The following is a 22,177-nucleotide window of genomic DNA, read 5'->3' as shown; positions in this document are numbered from 1 at the left end:
ATTTCACACACACATCCTCACATTCCCATAGTTATGAATGAATGATTCTATTTCTGTTCAAAGCAACTACAGTTCCAGGCGCCTTGCTCTAGGGGCTTCCTCAGGGCTGTGATGCTGTGGCATGCAGTCATCTGCATGTACCTCCCCTCCCCATTGAGAATCGGGACTGCTGGGTGTCCCTAGGACCAGTTGGAACTTGTCAGATCTACCAGGATGTTGAGGTAGGAAAGGCCAGACAGGATGGTTGGGGAGCCTGGCATCAGAGTATCAAGTAGTAAGGCACCTTAGCTCTTTGCCCTTTGTTTTCCCCAAGCAGTGGCTGGCACCTGGTAGGTACCAGTTGTGGTTATGAAATATGCTTGAAGGAAATTTCACCCAGGCTGTGGAATCATCCTGAGAACTGTCCCTGCTCCCTGCTAACAGGTTACTAAAGCCCCAGAACCTGTAAAATCATGCTCCTCTGGGTGGCCAGGTATATACTGGTCTCTGGATGCTTCCCTCCTGCTTTCGGGTGCTGCCCCCTGCTGGCCATCTGTGTGTCTTACCTCACAGCCTGTCTTCTCCAGAGTCCAGCATCCAGAGCAGGCTGGATCCATCCTGGCTTCCTCCTCTCCCACTGCCAACACGCTGGTCATCTCAGCTACTAAGTAGACCTTCAGTTTGCCCACTCGTCCTTACCACTGCTCACCTGGGCCCCTATCACCAGGCCCCTGTCCATTATGCACCTTGTAGAGATTATCCCAGAAATCAAATTGGGTCATAACCCGCCCTGGCTTTCTCTGTGGCCTTTGCATTGCCCTTTGGGTCCCTCCAAGCTCCTCAGCCATGGTCAGGCCCTCACGGTCCAGTCCCTCCTCTATGCACCTCCCCACCCTAAATTTGCTGGCTCTTAGCTGTCTTGAAGTGCTAGTTCCTTCTGCTTGCTGTTGTCTTGCCCTATGCAGGACATTCTCACCCAGGACAGGTGCAAAGCAGGCAGATTTGGTCCCTAAGATATTTTGAAATGAGCAGGCTACACTCCAGAAAGGTTGAGAACCTGCTTTATTGAGCAGCCCGAGAACTGTTCCCTCAGCATTCAGAGGCACAGATGAGTGGTGGTCAAAGTTCCACTTGAGCAAGTCTTCCACATTTTCCTCCTGCCAGGCCTGGTTCTGGCAGAATCCAGACCGGCTGCGCTTTCCTTCAGGTCTCAGGAAAATGTAGCTCCGTGTCCACATCTCAGAGCTGCAGCTCCAAGCCACTTCGAGCCCTCTTTCCTTACCCCCACCTTACCCCCAACCTTACCCCCACCCTCTGAGGACATGGAAATCAGGTGGGCAGGGAAAGGGTGGCCAGCAAACTTGGCCTCAGCCAGGACTCTGCCACCAAACAGTGATTTCTCATCCATCACTCTTGAGTCACTAGATACAGATCGGATTTTCTGTACAACCCACACACAATACCCCCACTCCAGGAGAGCCACAGGGGTCAGGGCAGGAAGGGAGTCTGAAAGGGGCCTGTAGGATGTCAAGGGGAGGCCCAGCCTGAGCTCTGAGCAGCAGGCCATGCCCAGATCAAGAAATCCAGGTGAGACCTCACCCTCTACCGCAGGTCCAAAAACAATGCCCACTATTGGGAGGAAGGCCAATCAAATAAATAGTCAATAAATACATGAAATTGGCTTCTTCCTCCAGGGAGGTCGTGTGGCAGAGAGGAGACCCTGATTGGCTCTGAGGCTGAGGGCAAATGTCTGAGATCTCGGCCTCAGCTCTCCTGAGAGTGAGGGCATGGGTGGGTGTCCCAGGATCTCACTGGTCTGTTGCCTGCTCAGCCATTCAGGGCCGATGCCCTTCCCTCCCTCACCATCCCAGCCTGACCTCCGAAGCCCACAGCGCTGCCCAAACTTTGCCTACACCTGTCTCTCTTCCCCCTCCACAGCTCGGGTGACCTAGAGGCTGCTGTGAGGGGCTCTGAAGTCTGCCCTCACTGCATCCGAATGAGTGGAGTCCAAACAGGGGGCAGGAGCTGCCTCGTTTCTGAGCCTCTGGGGAGGGAGGGGCGCTTATGCACAGTGTGGGATCTGTGCATAAGTGCCCCTCCCTCCCCAGAGGCTCAGGTACAGGGGGAGAACGGAACAAGATATTCTGCGGAGGTACAACTTTCTGAGCGGGCCACTTAAGTGACTTTACAACTATAAAGAATGCTAAACATATAAGTTTCAATCTGGACCCAAACTACTCTGGTGTTTTGGGTGTCAATGATTTTTCCATTACTTCAACCCAGAGGGATCACGACACAGCTGTGGGGGTGGAACAAAGGGGCCTTCGGGGAGAGTTGAGCCAAGGTCATCCAGAGAGCCGGGGTACCTGAAAAGCACATCACATGAAAGGGTCACCCCCTCTCTACCACCCCTCCCTGCCTCTGCCCCAGTCACTCAGCTTATCCCAACTTCCTCTGGCCAGTTATTGCCTCAATGCTCCTGGGCCCCAGGCCTTCCTCTCTCGGGACAGGTTCTGTATCCCCGGCCATGCCCCCTGGGCCCTCTGAGGAAGCACCTGGAGGACTGTGGTTTGCCATCCATCTGGTGCCCAGTGCAGTGCCAGGCAGGCAGAGAGTAGGTGCTCACCACTTTTTTTTTTCTTTTGTCTGATAAATTAACATCTGAATCCAAACGTAAACTCTTAAAACGGTCCTGCCTGTTCTCGTCCCTCCACGCCCGGTGCCCCCTAACCACTGCCCGAGCCCCAGTACCTGGGCTGACGCAGCAGCGGTCACTCCCACAGGAAGCGCACATACCAGATGGTCTCGTTCTTCAGCTGTGGCCCAAACAGCGGGTTCAGCTGGGCCAGGATGGCGATGAGCCAGCTGCCGGGGACAGCACATGGAGGGTGAGCTGGGGCACAGCAGGAGCCTCCCAGGAACGTCTCCTACGAGGCTTGTGGTCACATGACCCACCCAATCACCAGCTGCAGGGTCTGTGAGGGGCCCACAGAGCCACCCACACTCCAGCCGGCAGTGGGGCTGGGTCTGGGGTTCGTGGATTTTGGTTTAGATTCGGTTTGACTTGTAGATTTATTAGGTCTCTGAGTTGAGGCTGGACTCTGGGATGAGGGAAGAGGTAAGACAGCCTCCTGGGCACTTCAGGAGAGATTGCCAGATGTGCCCCAATCCATCCCTGGTGTGGGCCACTCCAGTCTGCACCTGGGGGCAGGACAGGGCTGTTCTGATGGGAGGCATGTCAGAATCACCCCCTTTTAAGAACAACATGAGGAAGTGATGACCAGAATGCCCCACTCCCAAACCTGCTGGGGATGGGACAGGGCCTGTCCCCTCAGGCCAGTGAGCTTTCTGGCAACCACAGGTGGCACAGATGGGGCCAAGGGTGTCAGGCCCCATCATCATGACGTCGTTTGCCCCAAAGACCCTGGAGGTGCAGCACTTCGCATGCCTCCAATGCTGGTACCAATGGGGCTCGGTCTGGTTTTGCAGGAAGGATCCAGCTCTTTCACCTCTGAATCCCCACGGCAACCAGTCACCTGCCTTTCAGAAATGGGTGCCTGCTTATCATTGGCATTACCTCAAATTTATGTTTTGTAAATAGAATTTCTAAGCATGTCATTTGCTTAAGTTGCCCCACCTTTCCGCCCATGTGCACCTGATCTGCAGCCCAGGTTACCTTCCCCTATGCTGATTTGGTGTTTGCAATTACCCACACCCTGTCTATGTTCTGTCGCCCACGTGCCCAGGCACTATCCTCTGTCCTGGTCTCTGAGCCTTCAAACCTCAGCGCCCACAGGCCCTCCCTAGGAGAGACGAGGACATCTGTCCGGCCCTAAAAGACCAAGAAACAGCACAGAGAGACAAGACCGGTTTGGCTCAATGGATAGAGTGTCGGCTTGGGGACTGAAGGGTCCCGGGTTCGATTCCGGTCAAGGGCATGTACCTTGGTTGCGGGCATATCCCCAGTAGGGGGTGTGCAAGAAGCAGCTGATCCCCAGAAGGGGGTGTGCAAGAAGCAGCTGATCGATGACTCTCTCTCATCGATGTTTCTAACTCTCTATCTCTCTCCCTTCCTCTCTGTACAAAATCAATAAAATATATTTTTTTAAAAAATAAATAAATAAATAAATAAATAAATAAATAAATAAATAAAAAGAAACAGCACAGAGAAAGGGACTTAGAGATGCCCTGTCCAGGGAGAATTCTGGAAAACCATATGCCTCATGTATTTAAACCTCTGAAAGTCAGCATTATTTTTTAACAACTTTTTTGTTGTTGTTGTTGTTAATAGGAAGTAGAAATATTAAAAATTATATAAAGTGAAATTAGAGTTGACTAATAACTAGCTCATTAGACAAAACAGGTTTTAACTATGTAACAGGCACCAGATCTGAAATCAATCATGCACATTTTTAAAAATGTGGGTATTAACCTTTGCATTTGAAAAATTTGGCAGTCCTGAGAAATATCCTAGTTACTTTCAAAAAAACCAGCTACTTTTTAAAGAATCAGCATTTAATCATGCTACCTGTCCTACCCTGAACACCCAACCACACCAGTCTTAACCCCAAAAATAGTGTATGAGACTCGGGAAGGTGGGAAGCCACAGAGGCCTCACATGGTCTTGACTGACAATGAAACAGGCCTCCCTAACACCAGACCGTGGACTTACTCCTCACTCTGGCAGCCAGGATGATTTAAACATGAAGCAAAGAAACACTAAAGGATTGGAGATGGATGGAGGGGTGGGGGAGGGGCTATCATGAATAGCGGTTTTAGAAAGAAACCATGTAGGCGAAGAGGACCTGAAAATTGATTCCCTTGAATTGCCCAGGTTCTCACATCCCTCAGAATGCTCTTCTGTGTTCTCAGGGCCCCCTTTCCAAGTTTGGAGACTGCATCTGGTGGATTATAAATTCGGATTCCAGAGTGCAGACCTTGAGCACTGGGATTTAGTGGGTCTCGGTGAAGCCCTCAGAGCTGTATTTCACAGTTTCTCCAGGTGATTCTCATGCCAAGTTGGGCGTGAAAAGCACTGAGCTGGCCCAACTCACTCATTTCACACATGAGAAAGCCGCAGCCTGTGGACATTACAAAGCTTGTCCAGGTGATACATTTAGACCCAGAACCGGAGTTCATGACGTCCAGCCTATTGCTCTCCTTGCCATTCCAAACCACCTCCTTTCCTGTGTGTTACAGATCCAGCCTTTCCCTACAGGGACAGAGGGGAGGGGAAGGGAAAGGAAGGGGAGGAGAAAGGCACTGGCTGATTTTGAGCTGGGGAGAGAGGTACTTACAAGAGGTAACAGCAGACAGCAGTGGCTACCAGCATGGTGATGATCACTCTGCAATGGAAGAGGATGTCAGGTCAGGGCCAAGGATGGATCCACTGTCCTCAGATGGCCTGCCAGGGCCAGAGAAGGAGCTCCTGGTGTCAGCCCCTTTCCCATTGGTCCTCTCATGTCACCTGAACACCAACCAGAGGCTGAGTTCTTCTCAGATGGAAAATGAAAATGCTAAGAGTCGCCTCATGGGGAGGCTGATCTTGGCCATATCCAAGTCTCCTTATGATTCCTTCCCTTCCTCTCCTTTCTCTGTCACCCAATATGTCTCCGTCTTAATGCAACCATGTTGGGACTGGACACTCAAGGAGCTCATTTGCAGTAGCCCACGGTGGAGGAGTCTCTGCAATTCAAAATTCATTGGGCAAGCGGAAGGAACACTGAAGACTAGAAGACAGGACAAGAAGCAAGGAAACTGTGCACCGCTGAGGCAGACTGAGTGGCTCTGAGAGCACAGGGGTGGCCACCTTGTGTCCACTCAGACCACTGGAGACAGAAGCTTATAATGCAGCGGGGGAGACTCCTGTCAGAAGGAAGATCTCACCGAGGTTAGCAGGAGAGGTGCGATGCTAAGAAGCTGTGGGTCCTCAGCCCTGCAGATCTTGGAAAACAGAGGCAGCATCCATGTGTCCAAAACTCCAGCCAGAGCTAAACTGAATCCAAACCAGACCCTATGACCTCTGACCCAAAGCACTTGAAGTCTGCACCAGAGAAATTAGCACCTGATCCATTCTTTTAACATTACCAAGCACAGTCCTGTGCTGTGAATGGGGTCTACGGTGGCCAAGCAGCCCATCTGGAGCATGAAGGAACGTGTAATCAGGGGGAGACAGTGCCTTATAACTGACAACAACATGAAGCAGAAACTGGTGAATGGTGTAACAGGCACTGAAATCTGCTCTGGGACCTCCACAGGCCAATGATACCGACCAAAACATTCAATACATAATACAGGGATGCATCGTTAGGGGTTTTATAAGCGTTATTTTCTGTGATCCTCACAGCAACTTTAAAAGGCAGCCATGGCCCTGGCCAGGTGGCTTCAGTGTTGAAGTGTCCTCCCATACACCTCCAGGCTGCTGGTTGGATTCCCCTCAGGGCACATATCTAAGATGCGGGTTCAGTCCCCACATAGGGGCGATAGGGGAGGCAATCAATCCATATTTCCCACATCATATCCCTCTCTCTCTCTCTCTCTCTCTCTCTCTCTCTCTCTCTCTCCATAGGAGCGGTAGGGGAGGCAATCAATCCATGTTTCTCACATTCTCCTCTCTCTCTTTCTCTCTCTCTCTCTCTCTCTCTCTCTCTCTCTCTCTCTCTCTCTCTCTCTCTCTCTCTCGCGTGTGTGTGTGTGTGTGTGTGTGTGTGTGTGTATGGAAATATGTCCTCGGGTAAGGATTAAAAAAAAAAAAGGCCGTCATCTGTCATCATCATCCCCATTTTTCCTATGAAGAAAGGGAGGCTTGAGCGGTAACATTCGCTCAAGGTCACAGCCGGTGCTAGCCACAGCGTGAGTGGCCAAAGGGGGTGACCCTCCAGCACCTCCCGCGACAGCCGGCTCTCCGCCTTCCTAACGACGACCCTCTCTGCCCCTCCCCCGGCTGCACCGGGGCCAAGCGCAGGCCCAGGAGGAGGAGCGGGATCCGGGGTCCTCGGGCCGCAGCTCGCGCACTCGCCCCGGGAGGGGTCCGCAGGGAGGCCGGGCCCGCGCGTCCCTTACCCGCGGTTGGGTCCTTTGGGCACGAACCAGGGCCCGGCGATGCCGATGAGGCCCCAGAACGTGGTGAAGATGATGACCGGGAGGGCGAAGGAGTGAGCCGTCATGGCGGGGCGCGGGACGCCCGGATCGGGGTGCTGGGTCGGCTGCAGATGCTCCCGGGTCCGGGCGGCTTAGTGGGCGTCCAAGCATGCGCACCAGGACCGGCCGCCCGCGGGAGCGCACGGGCAGGCCGAGCTGCGCAGGCGCGCGCGCATCCTTCGGGAGAGGGGCTGGGGAGATGGATGGGCTAAGGGCGGGCTTTCCCGGCAGCCAGATCTTAGCTTTGATCAGCGTCTCCAGTTCCTAGTTCTGGCTAAAATAATTTATAGGGCAGAGGCCTGCGTCTAAATGTTTTATTCAGAGCAAAACAGTGAGAATCAATCGTGATTTTATAAACCTCATTTGCACATATTTGGAAAGAGGACATTCCTGGGCGGTCATCCTCTTCCCCTCCGCCCCCAACCCCGAGTCCTTGGCTGACAGACACCTGGATGAGGGAACTGGCCAATCTTCACACTGTCCTGCTAAACACTGAGCACGCCTGGGCTTGGGAGAGAAGCAATAGTCTGGTACGTCTTATGCTCTCTGATGTATCCCGCGGGCAGGGAGCGGGGCGGGGCAAGGCTGAGGTAGGAGGGAAGAGAGAAAGGCCCTCTAAAGTGGGGGTTGTAGTTACCCCCAACCTGGTCTATGTGGCTATCACCTACCTGTCAGTTATAATGCTGGCTGTTCTGGTCAGTCATATGGCGGTGGGTGGGTAGGTGGGGTAGGTACATGGAGTTGCCATGAAGATTACCCGTAGGTGAGGAGGCTGGCAGCTTGTCCAGGACCCAGGGCAAAGGCAGAGCACTTGCTCCTTCTATTCCCAATGCCCTTCAGCTTGGTTGCCTGTGAGGCAAAAATAGAAAGCCTCTCCAATGCAGGGATAGCTGGGTCCTGGGGTCTGAGACGCAGCAGTTCTCTGGAAGTGAAGTGAGCTGGCCAGGCACCAGGTCTCCAGTAACGGCCTAAAGGCGCTCACCACGTTCCAGCCCTGGGACCCGCATTTCTGAGGGCTCCCGCTTTTTCACGGGCTGGCACTGGAAGCTCGCTCAGAGCACAGAGTGGCAAGGCAGGGCGTGTCCCTAGCGGGCCTCCATGTCAGCATCTAGACCTGCATCGGGAAGTAAGTGCATAGAACCCCCAGGCAGGACTAAATCTCCCTCTGGGGATCCTCAGAGGCTGGAAGACAGACGCCACGGGGAAAGTCCTTGCAGGAAAGTCACCTCAATTTGGAATTGTATGGATAAGGTGGGAACTACAACCCCCACTGTCGAGGGCCTTTCTCTCTTCCATCCTACCAATTCACCCCACTGGGGCAGGAAAAGGGCAGGGCAGGGGACAGGCCTCCTGACAAGCCTTCTGGAAGCCTGCGGCTGTGACGTCAGAAGGGGCTGACCCCCAGAGTCCCAGAAGGAGCCTGGACACTGAGGTCCCAGGAGCAGGGGCATTTCCCTGGTGCAGCAATCTTGTGGGAACCCACCCCTGGTATTCCCCCAGGCGGAGGGGGAGCTGAGGAGGCCCGAGGGCTTCAATTCCCAGTTGCATGGGGCAGGCCTGCAGGAAGCAGGGCTGGCTCCGAGCCGGACAGGAGGGCAGCTGCCCCCAGGCAGGGGAGGCTGCAGCAACTCCAGGCGCTGGAAGGTGACACCCAGCCCACAGCTGAGGCTGCAAGGGCTCCAGCCAAGGGGGCTCACTTTGGGGTGGAGCCTCAGGTGTGCCCCCCAGCCAGACACACCTGAGCCGTCAATGGCACATGCCCGGGAGGCAGCCAATCAATGATTCTCTCTCATCGTTGATGTTTCTCTCTCTCTCTCTCTCTCTCTCTCTCTCTCTCTCTCTCTCTCTCCCTCCCTCCCTCCTTCTTTCCCTCTTCCTCTCCCTTTCCTAAAAATATTTTTTTTTTAGAAATTAGCCTGCTATGTTTGTTCAAACATTTAATTAACTCACCTCTAATGCCTGGCAGTGCCAGACTAAATGACTTAGCGGGCCCTGTACGGCCACAGCCCCACCCTGCATAGTCACTTCTCCCTCAGCAGCCCTTCACAGGGCCCTGGTCTGGGTAAGATTTGCCTACCCCCTACCCCGGGAGGGGCGGCCACCTGGGCTGCCACGGGAGGAGGAGCTCCGCCCATCCCGCCCACTGCGCTCTCCGAAGGGCACGGAGCCCACGCGCAGCGCCAGCGGCCGTCCTGGCACACGCGGTGGGCACAAGGGGTGAGAGAGCGCCCCCTGGATCATCCCAGGGGAGGGTTATGCTGAGCTGGAGACGACCTCCGGCCCGCAGTCTCCGGATGTGGCCCCTTCGCTCTCTTCTGCTGGGCAGCCAGCCCAGATCCCAACCCTCACTCACTTGTAGATGGACAGAGGCCTGCATGTCCACTCCGGGACAGGGCCAGCCGCCAGCCCAGGCGCCGGTAATGACAGAGGCTGGTGCAAGGCACCAGGTCCTCCTGACATGGGGTCACTTCCTCCTCCACCGGAACGGTCTCCGCGGGCTCACACCGTGGCCTGCCCAAGGATGGGGCAGGAGAGAGCCGCTGCCACTGCTCCTTGTCACCAAGAAGCCCTGTCCTCCGATCCCATTCCTGAAAGAGCCAACCCCCAGGGAAGGCAGTGAACTGAGGAGGAGGCTGAGGGTGGGAGGAGGTCCGGCTGCTCCAGAGGGTCCCAGTCCTGGGGCAGGAGGAAAAGGACCTTAGTGGGAGGGTCCCTGGGGTGAGCGGCTTACCCATTAGTAAGTGCCCATGCCATCCCACAGAGGAGGGCTGGGAGCAGCATGGTGCCTCCACAGGTCAACTTTGGGGGGCTCCGAGGCTTGGGCTGATGGGAGGCAGTGTGCAGCAGGTGAGCAGAGGGGCCAGGACCCCCCACCCCGCACCTCCCCCCTCTGTGCTTCCAGGGCAGTGGACTACAGCCCAGCCTCAGTGTGGCCAGCCAGCTTCAGAGCACTGGCGCTGGGAGGCTTTATCTCATCTCCATCCCCCAGGCACCAGCTGCTTGGAACCGGATTGGACCTGCCTGCACATCTCACAATCCCCTCAGAGGCTCCCTCTCCCTGGAAACAGTCCCCTTCCTGCCTCTGTCGTGTGTGTGGTGTGTGTGTGTGGTGTGTGTGTGGTGTGTGTGTGTGTGTGTGTGTGTGTGTGTGTGTGTGTAATGGGGGGAGAAGGGGAATGCGAGCCTCTGATATTTCCACACTTTCGGGCCCTACCACAAATCAGATGAATTCTGACAAGCCACCCTCCTTCTCTAGGCCTTGATTTCCTCACCAGTAAGCACTCCAGGGGCCTCCCAGGGATATTCAGGTGGGACTCAGGGGCTGCATGAATGGTATGAGATTGTGTGTGTGTGTGTGTGTGTGTGTGTGTGTGAGTGTGTGTGTGTGTGTGTGTGTGTGTGTGTGTGTGTGTGTTTCTGAGGACATAACTTTTATTAGATTCCCAGGGGGGCCATGGCCCCACAAAATGTTTACAGGACAAAATGATGGATATGCCCTAAAATTCTGACTTCATGATTGTCTCCTGTTCCCTTTCCTGCCTCCTCCAGCGCCTCTCTCACCAGGAACTGTGGGAGTGAGGCTCAGTAGGCAGGTGGAGCCATTTCCAGGGAGGTTGGATGCTGTGGGGACAGAAGAACAACCTGTGCCCTCCCCTCTGTGGTCCCACTTCTTTTTAAAAAAATATATATTTTATTGATTTTTTTTACAGAGAGGAAGAGAGAGGGATAGAGAGCTAGAAACATTGATGAGAATCATCGATCAGCTGCCTCTTGCACACCCGGGTGTGTTGGCAACCAAGGTACACGCCCTTGACCGGAATCGAACCTGGGACCTTTCAGTCTGTAGGCCAATGCTCTATCCACTGAGTCGAACCGATTTTGGCTGTGGTCCCACTTCTCACTGGGGGTGATTCTGTATGCCTGCTTGGATCCACTTTAGTTTCCTTCTGAGTCTCCTAGGGTTCCTGAGATCCGGAACCAGGAAGCCCGGACCAGGGAATGAGAGCAAGCCTCAGGGAGGAGTGCCTGGGGTGGGAAGTAGGGGAGGAGATTGGCAGGAGACAGAGGGGCCAGGGGGCAAGGCAGCCGGATGGAATAATCCCAGCCTCCGTCTGGCTGGGAGGGGGCAGCAGCAGGTGTTCCAGGGGATCCTGGTGCATCCTGGTTACCAGCTCTGAGGACACCCAGGCTGGCATGTGGCCTCCACCCTCTAAACCTGATGCCCCTCATGCATCCCACATAGTCTCCACCACCCCCACTCCCCCACCCCCCGCTGCCCCCGACCTGGGGAACCAGAGCCTCACTAGGCATTTCTTCTGAGCCCACGGCTGGTCCTGGGACCAACAGAGGGTACTTCCCCAAAGGAGTCCTCGGAAAGGACACTCTCCCAGTCACACACACACACACACACACACACACGGACACACACACACACACACGGACACACACACACGGACACACACACACACACACACACGGACACACACACACACACACACACGGACACTCTCTCCCGCACACCTCACACTTCCACCGCAGGCCTCGCAGGGAGACACACAGCCCCACCCCCAGCACACAGCGACACGTTCTGCTCCGCGGTCACGGCCAGGAGAAGCCCGTCCAGGAGGCAGAAAAGATTTTCACAGACGATTCCTAGGAACACCCTGCCCCTCTTCCAGGTACCACCTGTTCCACCCAGTGTATCTCCCTCCCGCCCTAAAAGTCAGCAGATACTGATGGCACCCCGCCGTGTGCCCCTCTGGATGCGGTATGCCAGGCCTCCCTGCTCTGCCCTCCCAGGGCCATCCACCCGGCCCCAGCTCTGGATTCAACCACTGCAGATGCGGCAGCACTTGGACTGGGAGCAACTGGAGTCTTCGGCGCCCTTTCTCCTAACGGGGGCAGGCGGGAGGAAGCTGGGACGGGGCGATCCGAGGAAGAGATTGGGGAGGGGGGCCTGGAATAAGCAGCCCACCAGTCAGCTCAGACAGGACATGGGCGCTCACAGGTGCCCGGTGATAAGGCGGGAGAGAAACATCTGAGCCCGGACAGGGACGGGGAGAAGCCGGACTGGAGGGCTGAGAGCCACAGGCCTGGGAGAGTTTAGGGAGCTGTGGGAGAGCCCCCGTCCCCGGCCAGGGACCGCCCTCCCCAGCCCCTCACCTGGGCCCGCCCTCGGTCCCCGCCCCTGGGTCCCTCCCTCCAGCCCCGCCTTCTTTCCAGGGACCGGACTCAGAGCCCCCACCCGATTCCTACTGGGGGACCTAATCTTAGCAGACACTGGGGGGGGGGGGGGGGGGGCGGCCTGGCTACCCCGGCCTCGCCCCGCGGCCCACAGGGACCAGCTTCAGACCTAGGACGCAGGGTGCGGGTCGGGGTTGAACCCGATGGGGTCGGGGCCGAGAGCGGGGAGGGGAGGGGCCCGCACCGACCCAGAGCAGAGGCTGGATCCCGCCACGGAGCCGTGGGGTAGACCCCCCCCCCGCCCCCGCGGGCACTCGCAACTCAACGAAAGCAGCGCGAACCCTGACCCCCCTCCCCGTCCCCCCGACTCCTCACCCGCCCCAACCCCCGCCCCAGCTCCACCTTTCCCCTGGCTCCGCCCCGGCGCCCGCGGCACCCTCCCCGGCAGCCCGAGCGCCCGTCCTCCCCTCCTCTCCCTCCTCCCTCTCCCCTCCCCTTCCCTCCCCTCCTCCCTTCCCCTCCTCACTCCTCCCTCCCCTTCCCCTCCTCCTTCCCCTCCCCCTCTCCCCTTCCCCGCTCCGAAGCTCCCCATTCCCAGCACCCACTCCAGCCCAGTCCCTCCACCTTCACCTGCCGCCGCCGCTGCCCCCAGACCTCACCGGGACACCCCGCCCGCCTCCCGCCGGGGTCCCCCGCCCCCGCCCCGCAGCGCCCTCGCCTCCTTCCCCGCCGGCGGCGCCTCCCCCCCCCCCCCCGTCTTTTCCTCTCCCCTCCCCTCCCCGCCAAGTTTCGGGGCTGTCAGTCTGTCAGTCCGTCCGTCCGCACCGGAGCTGCGGGCAGCGGACGCCATTGGGAGCAGAGCCGTCCGGGACCGGAGGCCAGGACGCCGGGGTCCCGGCAGCAGCGGGGGCCCGGCCTGCGGGCCGCCAGGTACCAGCCCCGGAGGCGCTCCAAATCCCCCCTCCCCGCGCCCCGCAGGTGACAGCCCGGTGGGGGCGCGGAGGGGTGGGGAGGGAATGGAAGGGCAGGGAGGGGGCTGCGGGAGGACTTGTCCGGGAGTCCGGTGGTCCTGGGAAGGGACGGACCCTGAGAGAAGGCTGGGGCCAGGAGAGGGGCGGGGCGGGCGGGGGGGCGGGACTCAGGTGGGCAGGGGTGCAGGGCTCCGAGGGGAGGGCGTGGGGAGGATCCTCAGAGGGAGAGGGAGGGAGGGAGGGGCGGGGGAGGAAAGCCCGGCTCCGGGATCGGGTTGGGGGGGGGGGGGCAGGAGGGAGCTGACAGGTGAGCCGGGGACTGGGGAGAAGTGGGGACGCGGAGGGAGGTGGGGTGCTGAGGCTCGGGGAGCGAGGGAAGCAGGGAGGCGGGACGGGAGGCAAACTTGGGGGGGCGGGTGGAGAAGTCCTCGGGGTGCAGGCGTGGGGAAGGGAGGCCTCTGAAGGGAGGGGAGGGGAAGGGAGCGGAGGGGAGCCGGAGGTGGGCAGGGCAGGGCGCGCAGAGGGTCCGGAGTGAGTGGCGGGGGACGGGGCTGGGGGCGGGGGACACGGGGTGACTTGGGGGCTGGGCTGGGAGGGGGAGGGGGGAGGGGAAGAGGGAGTCTGGGGAGGGAGGGGAAGCGAGAGCTGCTGGGGAGGCGGAGGGGGAGGGGAGCCAGGGGCCTCGGAAAGGAAGGAGAGCCGCGGGAGGGAGGGGAGGAGGGGAGGGAGAGGAGCGGGGCTGGGGAGAGGGGGAGGGGGCTGGGGAGACAGGGGGAGGGAGGGACCTGAGGTGAAGAGAGGGAAGGAGAAGGGAGACAGAGTGGGGGAGGAGAGGGGGGAGGAGGGGAGGCGGAGAGCGGCGGGGAAGGGCAGTGTGGGGAGGAAGGAAAGGGGAGGGGAGAGGAAGGGAGAGGGTGTGCACCGGGGAGGGGGATGGAGCGGGGAGAGCCAGAGGGGAGGGAACGGCGGCGGGGAAGGGAGGGGGAGGGGAGGGGAGGGGAGGGGAGCGCTGCGGAGCGGAGTGGAGGGTCGAGGGATGGAGGAGGGGCGGGGAGGGTGGGCCCGCAGGCTGTGTGCAGGGGGAGGAGCCGGAGGGGCGCGGCAGGGGGTGGAGCTGGGGAGCCAGCCAGATTCAGTGGGGAGAGAGGGTGGAAGGCAGAGGGAACCGGAGAAGGGAGGGGAGAGGGAAGGGTGCCAGAAAGATTTGGGGGGAGGGCAGTCTGCTGGGAGGGGAGGGGCGGGGCTGGGGGCACTAGGGCGAGGTGGCCCTGGGGGGGGAGGGGCAATGGTTTGAGGTAGGGTTTTGGGAGAGGAAGCAAGAGCCATTTCCTGCCTTCACCGGGGACCCTCCTGGAGGGCCTCCCCCCCCCCCAACTGTCCGATGTGACACTCACCTCCGCCCCTCCGCTGGCACCCATTCCACCAGCTCCCGCGGTGACAGCTGGAGGGCTAGGGGGTGTGTTCTTGCTCCCCAGTCTGGTCTCCCACCATCCCCCCTCCACTCTCTACCCAGAGAATCCACTTGTCTCTGACACCCTCCTCCCGGGGCTGGATCGCTGAGGGGCTGAGGCTGGCCTTGAGAGACCCCCCAGGTGATGGGGTGCTGTGACTTCTGGAACTGGCCAGAGCCTGCAGCCATGGCTTCAAGATCTCCTTGGGCCCCCTGTAAAGATCTCTCTCCTGTCTGAAACCCACCTCCCCTCCTCCCCTCACCTGTACCTGGCTGGGGACATCACATGTGCAGCTCCTGGGACAGCTGATGGGCAGAGGTTGGGCAGAGCCAGGGCCCGGGTAGAAGCTGCCATGAGAAGGATGTGAGCGAGGATGTGTTTTCTCCTCAGGGTGTGTGGCCCGAGCCCCAGAAGAAGCCACCTGGGGCTGCCATGAGAGAGACCTTGGAGGCCCTCAGCTCCCTGGGTGAGCCGGCAGAACCTGGGAGGGACCGGGGGTGGGGGTGGGGGTTCAGAAGCCTGTGGGGCTTGTTGCTTCTCTACAATGAAGAAAGGAGACCCATCCTCAGAGACTGCAACCCCAAGACTCCCGAGGCCCCTGGAACTTTAGGGCAGTGTCCTTCTGGGTTTCTTCAGGGTGTCTGTGAATCCCTGCCTACGCCGGAGGTTGTGCTAGACTGTACGTGCACATGTGTGCTCACAGAGCATCAGGATGTTAAATCCACTGTATCCTTCCCTCTACTGTGCTTTACTCAACACCAAGGGGCTCAGGCTGACACCTGGCCAGACTGCTGGGAGCCCGGCTGCCCCTTGCCCATGCTGACTAGGGACCCTCCCTCTGGAGCAGGTTGGGGAAGGTCCCTCGGGTGGGCTGGGGAAAGTGGGGGGGGGAAGAGCCTGCCTTCGGTCGCCTCTCTCTACTGGATGCTTACTTGGACCCATCCTTCTACCTGTGACAGGATTCTCTGTGGGACAGCCAGAGATGGCCCCCCAAAGCGAGCCTGGGGAAGGGACCCAGAATGCCCAGGAGCAGATGGGCCCTCCCAGGGAAGACAGAGCGCTGGGCTCCTCTACATGTTCTGGTAAGTGAGTGGGGACCCAGGATGGTGGCCCAGGGGGGGGGGGGGATCATCCTTCATCTTCCTTCATCACATACGTATTGAGCACCTGCTTAATGCCAAGTGCCATTCTAGACATTTGGCATACCTCAGTGACCAAAGAGACAAAGACCCCTACCTTCCTTCCAGGAGCCTAATCCTAGTGAGGGCAGGGAGTCCCACCAACGTAAAAACAAGTACACTTATAACCCTGTTAGGAGAGGATGTGTGCTAGGAGGGGATAAAGCAGAGTGGGGAGAACTGAGACTGCTATAGGTGGGTGGAGCAGAAAAAGCCTAAATAGGGTGGTGAGAATGGGCCTCCTTGGGAAGCTAAAATTTGAGCAAGATTTGAAACAGGGAAGTGGCTAAACAGGTACCAAGAGAAGACACCTAAGAAAGGGTGTGTGTGCCCGGCTTTAAATATATATATATATATATATATATATATATATATATATATATATATATATATATATATTATTGATTTTTCACAGAGGAAGGAGAGGAATAGAGAGTCAGAAATATAAATGAGAGAGAAACATCAATCAGCTGCCTCCTGCACACCCCCACTGGGGATGTGCGCACAACCAAGGTACATGCCCTTGACCTGAATCGAACCCGGGACCTTTCAATCCGTAGGCCGAAGTTCTATCCACGGAGCCAAACCGGTTTCGGCAATGCCTGGCTTTTTTGACATCACTATCATCTCCAATGATTTGCCATGGAACAGGGTCCACCTGGTGGCAGGGAGGTCCCAGCTCTCCTCTGAGGAACCTCAGGGAGCCTTAATTAAGCTGAAGGGCAGGGCCTGTCCTTGCACACACACATATGTTCCAGAAACTCCTCACAGTTGTGGCTTTAGCCGCCACACAGCGCCTAAGCAGCTGCCCCGCTTGAAGGAGCCTGAGGCTGCTCCGGCTGCTGTGAACTCAGCTCCTGCAGGTGTGGGACAGGCTGGGTGCAGTCCCGCCTATAGGGCTGGGCCTGGGGTTTCACACTCCCCTGCTTCCTCGCATCCGGGGGCCCTCTGTTCAGCTGTGATGTCTGCAGTGGCTTGAGTGGCTTGTTCTCTGCCAGGGCACGAGGCCCCCAGCCTGGAGGAAGAAGCCCACCCTGGACAGGCTGAGGCTCCCTGCAGAGGGAGCCGGACACACACTCCACGGGAGGCTGAGCCTGTGGGCTCCTGCCCAGGTGAGTCTCCCATGTGCAGGGGACCAGGTGGAGGGCACAGGGGCCCTGCAAACTCAGAGCTGCTATCTGATGTGGCAGCCACACCAGGCTCTTCCAACACAAGATGAATCAGGCCCTGGCACTGCTCATAGGGCTTCCGCACCCAGAGGGAATTCTGCATCCATGGACAACAGGGATCAGAGAGGCCGATCCAAGAGAAACACACCATCATGTCAATGTATTCTGAAGTCCTGACTTCCCCCATCTCTGCCCCAGTCTAAGTACAGACTTGTAGAGGACCTGAATTATAATTTCCATGAAAACACATGGAGCATTGATCAACTTTTTTATTGTTTCTGCCCAGACATGCTCCCTCCCCCACATCTCCACTGATCTCAGTGGTACCCAAATGCTCCAAATCTGCTGTGTTTGACTCATCTTCCCCATACCCAGGGCGATGGGACAGTTGATTCTCTCTCTACAATCCTGCTTCCACTAGCACCAACCTTACCATCATTTGCGCAAGTGAGTCATTTATTCCACAAGGATTGATTCCATGTCTACCAGGTCTAGGCTGTTAGGTAAAGTGGAAAGAGGCGAGCTCTAAAGCGATGCAGACCTGTTTGAATCCTTGTTCCACATCCCCTAGCTGAGTAATCTTGGGTTGGCTCTCTCCCCTCCAGGAGCCTCAGTTTGTTCATCTGTAAGCAGGGTGATTTCATGTTTGTTGTGAAGGCTTGTGATCATGCATACATAGTACATCTATACTTGGCATTCAATAAATGGTGGCCATCCTCATTTTTATTACTCAGATAAAGACACATTTTTATTAGATACACAGGAAATAGAACACAAGGTGTCTGCCCTCCAGAAGCTTAAACCTAGTTGACATTAATATGAACTAGAATAAAGAATGAACATAATAGCCGAAACCGGTTTGGCTCAGTGGATCGAGCATCAGCCTGCGGACTGAAAGGTCCCGGGTTCGATTTCGGTCAAGGGCATGTACGTTGGTTGCGGGTACATCCCCAGTAGGAGGTGTGCAAGAGGCAGCTGATCGGTGATTCTCTCTCATCGATGTTTCTAATTCTCTATCCCTCTCTCTTCCTCTCTGTAAAAAATCAATAAAATATATTTTTTTAAAAAGAATGAACAGGCTTGTCACAATGAGCATTAACAGTAAGTGCTACAAGCATTTATATGGGATCCTCACGCAGTGGGTTTGTTGGAGATTTTGATTTGTGCTGCATTTTGAGAAAGGTGTAGCCTTCAGCTCCGATGAGGGCGGGTAGAGGATGGGAAAACATTCTAGACTGTGAAAAGACTTCAAGGCGAGAAAGTTAACGTGTGACTAGAGTTAGAGCAGACCAGCCTGGCTAAAGTAAAGGGCTTATGCCTGGGAGAAGAAAGTTGCACCTCAGATGCAGCTAGAACTTACTTTATCCCATTAATAGGGAGCTACTGCTGGTTCTTGAGGAGAAGAGTGGCACAATAAAAAAGAAAGCAATATCACAACAGGAAAAGCAGTTGTTTGGAATGGATGGGTTGATAAAAGAGACGGGGAATGAATGTAATTGTGACAGTCCATGTGTAATGTAATCAAGGCTCAGGCTATTACAGACTTTTAGAGCAAGACAGGAACTCGGATCATCTGGTTCAGTGGTTCTCAAACAAGAATCACTTTGGGAGCTTGAAAGAGAACAGATTCATGTGCTCTGCTCCCATCGATGCATTCTGTAAACGTTCCCCAAGAGATTACGATGTGGCACCAGGTTTAGGAACTATGAACTAGTCCAACCCTTCCACCCAAGCAAACGAACAAACTTAGCTCAAAGAGGTAAGTTAACCAGGGTTCATTGCTGGTTAATGGCAGAGGAGAACACAAGGGGACACTGGGTCTTGGGCCTTCAGCTCCTTCCTCTCCACTGGGCCATTCCATTTCCCAAAAGGGGCCAAGCTCCAGGAAAACCCACCTCAAATCTGCTCCCCAAGAGACCCTCCTGCCTCTCCAGACGTTAGCGCCATCCAGTGGTTCCCTGTACACACAAACCTCTTTCTAAACTGAGACTTCCCTCCTGGCTGTAGAAGCAAGAGTGAAGAGTGTTGCAGGGAAGGGGGCTTCAGAGACAGCAGGAAAGAATACGAAGTCCACTGAGGAAAGTCCGAGAGTAGGGGAAGCTCAAAGGTGAGAGTCAGGGTCTCAAGGTTCCGAGCCCAGCATTGGGGAGAAGGAAGCTGCAGTTATCACAGCAGAGTAAGCAGGTAGGTCTGGAAAGAGGAGCTGTTTGGAGCTACAGCCAATTTTCAGGACTCAGGAGGGGAGCTGCTCAACTGAAGCTGAGCGACGGTGGTTCCAGAAAGGAGCCTGCCAAACAGGAAGATCTGGGGCCGCCGCCATGGGCATAGGAACCCAGAGTGACTCCTGAGGTCTGAACCTTGAACAGCATTCATGTTCAGAGGCAGAGAAAGTGCTCTTATCAGCGCTTTTATGGACATGGGCAAGCCTGGGAGAAAGCCCCCTGTCAGGTGTGGGGGGGAGGGGCGTTTACCAGGCATCCTGTCTGCAGAGAGGAGAAGCTATTCGGATTGGCCGTTCCCCGTGGACAGAACAGAAGACAGAATGCGGGTCTCCAGGAAGGGGTGGTCTCCTGGCAGGGGAACGTTGCATAAATACACGTGGGGCTTAACAGACTTGTCTTGATGTGACTTTTCAGGAGAGGCGTGGATGACTCGGAAGGTGAAGGTGGAGGAGGAGGACCAGGAGGCAGAGGCCAAAGTCGAATGGCCCCAGCATCTGTCCTTACTGCCCGGCGGCCCTTTTCCTGCACCTGACCTGGGGCCTCTGGCCACCGCCGCCTACAAGCTGGAGCCGGGCATCCCGGGAGCCCTGGGCGGGCTCTCGCTGCTGGCCGGGTGGACTCCAGCCTCGGAGAAACCCTACGGCTGCACCGAGTGCGAGCGAAGGTTCAGGGACCTGCTGACCCTGGGGCTGCACCAGAGGCTGCACCGCGGCGAGGGCCCGGCCGCCTGCCCGGACTGCGGCCGCAGCTTCACGCAGCGCGCGCACCTGCTGCTGCACCAGCGCAGCCACCGCGGCGAGCGGCCCTTCCCGTGCCCCGAGTGCGGCAAGCGCTTCGGCAAGAAGGCGCACCTCACCCGCCACCTGCGCACGCACACGGGCGAGCGGCCCTACCCGTGCGCCGAGTGCGGCAAGCGCTTCAGCCAGAAGATCCACCTGGGCTCGCACCAGAAGACGCACACGGGCGAGCGGCCCTTCCCCTGCGCCGAGTGCGGGAAGCGCTTCCGCAAGAAGACGCACCTGGTCCGCCATCAGCGCATCCACACGGGCGAGCGGCCCTACCGGTGCGCGCGCTGCGCCCGCGGCTTCACGCACAAGCAGCACCTGGCGCGGCACCAGAGGGTGCACGAGGCGGCCCGCCGCGCCCCGCTGGCTCCCGCCGAGGTGCCCGCCTCTCCGGGTTCTCCTCCCGCCCAGACCCTGGCCCCGTCCCCGCCGGGACCCGAGCCTTTCGTCTGCGCCGATTGCGGTCTGAGCTTCGGCTGGAAGAAGAACCTCGCCGCGCACCAGCGTCTGCACGCCGGCGAGGGGCGCCCCTGTGGCTGTGGCGAGGGCGCGCCGGGCGGTGCCGCGGAACCCCTGGCTTGCGCTGCGGAACCCCCGGCCTGCGGGCATTGCTGCGCCCAGGCGCCCCAGGGCGATCCCGCCGCCGGCGGCGAGCGGTCCCTTTCCTGCTCGGACTGTGGACGGGGCTTCGCCCATGGGCAGCACCTGGCGCGGCATCGGAGGGTGCACACGGGCGAGCGCCCCTTCCCCTGCGCGCAGTGCGGCCGCCGCTTCGGCTCGCGGCCCAACCTGGTGGCCCATTGCAGGGCCCACAGCGGCGCCCGGCCCTTCGCCTGCGCGCAGTGCGGCCGCCGCTTCAGCCGCAAGTCCCACCTGGGCCGCCACCAGGCGGTGCACACGGGCAGTCGGCCCCACGCGTGCACCGTCTGCGCCCGCAGCTTCAGCTCCAAGACCAACCTGGCCCGCCACCAGGCCATCCACACGGGCGCTCGCCCCTTCGCCTGCGCGCAGTGCGGCAAGAGCTTCAGCCGCAAGACGCACCTGGTGCGGCACCAGCGCGTCCACGGCGGCGAGGCGGCCCGCCTGGCCTCCGATGCCGACCTCCCGGCCCCGGCCTGGCCCACGCCCACCGAGATGGCAGCGCCCCCACTCTTCTTCTGAGCCTCTTCTTGTCTAGGCCCTTCCGTGGCCTTCTCTTGCTTCCTGGTTGGAGAGACCCAAGTCCAGTCGGGTGAGCACTGTGGCAGGATGGCCTAGGCCCCTGCGGGCGTTTTTCTTCCCTCCCCATCTTGCTGGTGAGGCGGCTGGAAAGGAGAACCGGCTTTCACATTCTGTGACAAAGACAGTGCTGAGCGAACCCTTGCTGGGAATAATTACTGCCTGAGTCCCCAGAAGGCCCCACCGAGGGAACCCCAGGAAAACTGGAGTTTCCTGCACCACGCCTGGCCGAGGCGGGAACCTCTACAGGGGGAGAGAGAATGGTCATCTGAGTACTTGCAGTGTCATTAAAACTTAAATCTGAAGTTTCTAGGGCTTTTAAATGAGCTGGGGGAGGGAACCCCTGACTAATCCGCACACACAAGACCTTCCTTCACTTACCCTAGGTGGGCTCCACGTATCCAGCTCCTGTTAATCGCTCTACCAAATCAAAATATAACACAGCTAATTTCCAAACCACTCCCCTGCTTCTACCGGAGCTCAGAAGTTTGACGAGGAAGAAACAGCATAGATTTCCCACGCCAGGTGCTGGGGGCTGGGACATGGGGAATACACAGAGAAGGGGCAGGAGCCCTTTGGCCGGGCTGTTCCTATGGAGACACGTAACCCTGGCCTCTGGAGCTCTGGAACTTCTGCTCTGTCTGCAGCTCTCCCAAGGGGCTCTCAGAAAGGCAGTCCCACCTTTCCACCCTGCCTGGCTCCATGAGGAAGGACCTTAATGGTATATGAAATTTCTTTTCCATCATACTTTTTAAAAATACATATTTTATTGATTTTTTACAGAGAGAAAGAGAGGAATAGAATCAGAAACATTGATGAGAGAGAATCATTGATCAGCTGCTCTTGCACGCCCCCCACTGGGGATGTGCCCGCAACCAAG

General features: G+C 57.7%; 2 protein-coding genes across 10 annotated transcripts in view; one reads left to right on the top strand and one right to left on the bottom strand.

Annotated features, from left to right (window-relative positions):
* Positions 1-1,023: 1,023 nt before the first annotated feature.
* Positions 1,024-7,267, bottom strand: ATP6V0E2 (ATPase H+ transporting V0 subunit e2). The gene is made up of 4 exons (XM_084897168.1): positions 7,042-7,267; positions 5,277-5,324; positions 2,731-2,844; positions 1,024-2,345 (listed from the first exon to the last, which is right to left on the bottom strand). The coding sequence occupies exons 1-3, from the start codon at positions 7,143-7,145 to the stop codon at positions 2,751-2,753; spliced, it is 246 nt and encodes an 81-aa protein (XP_084753294.1). The 5' UTR covers positions 7,146-7,267; the 3' UTR covers positions 1,024-2,345; positions 2,731-2,750.
* Positions 7,268-12,819: 5,552 nt separating this feature from the next.
* Positions 12,820-22,177, top strand: part of ZNF467 (zinc finger protein 467) — a 17,117-nt gene continuing 7,759 nt past the window's right edge. For 2 of the 9 annotated variants that reach the window (XR_014796134.1, XR_014796135.1), the window contains exons 1-4: positions 14,955-15,191; positions 15,685-15,807; positions 16,902-17,015; positions 19,709-21,310. Coding sequence is in view for 7 of the 9 variants with exons in the window: in XM_084896877.1 (XP_084753003.1) it covers positions 15,158-15,191; positions 15,685-15,807; positions 16,902-17,015; positions 19,709-21,240 (1,803 nt within the window). In the remaining 2 variants the exon portion in view is untranslated. The other 7 variants (XM_084896877.1, XM_084896879.1, XM_084896881.1 and 4 more) reach the window with 7 other exon arrangements.

This window comes from Pipistrellus hanaki (genome assembly GCF_964339955.1).
Source record: "Pipistrellus hanaki genome assembly, chromosome: 10".
NCBI classification, from domain to species: domain Eukaryota; kingdom Metazoa; phylum Chordata; class Mammalia; order Chiroptera; family Vespertilionidae; genus Pipistrellus; species Pipistrellus hanaki.
Note: the sequence above shows the minus strand (reverse complement) of the source record. Positions and strands in the feature narration are given on the sequence as shown.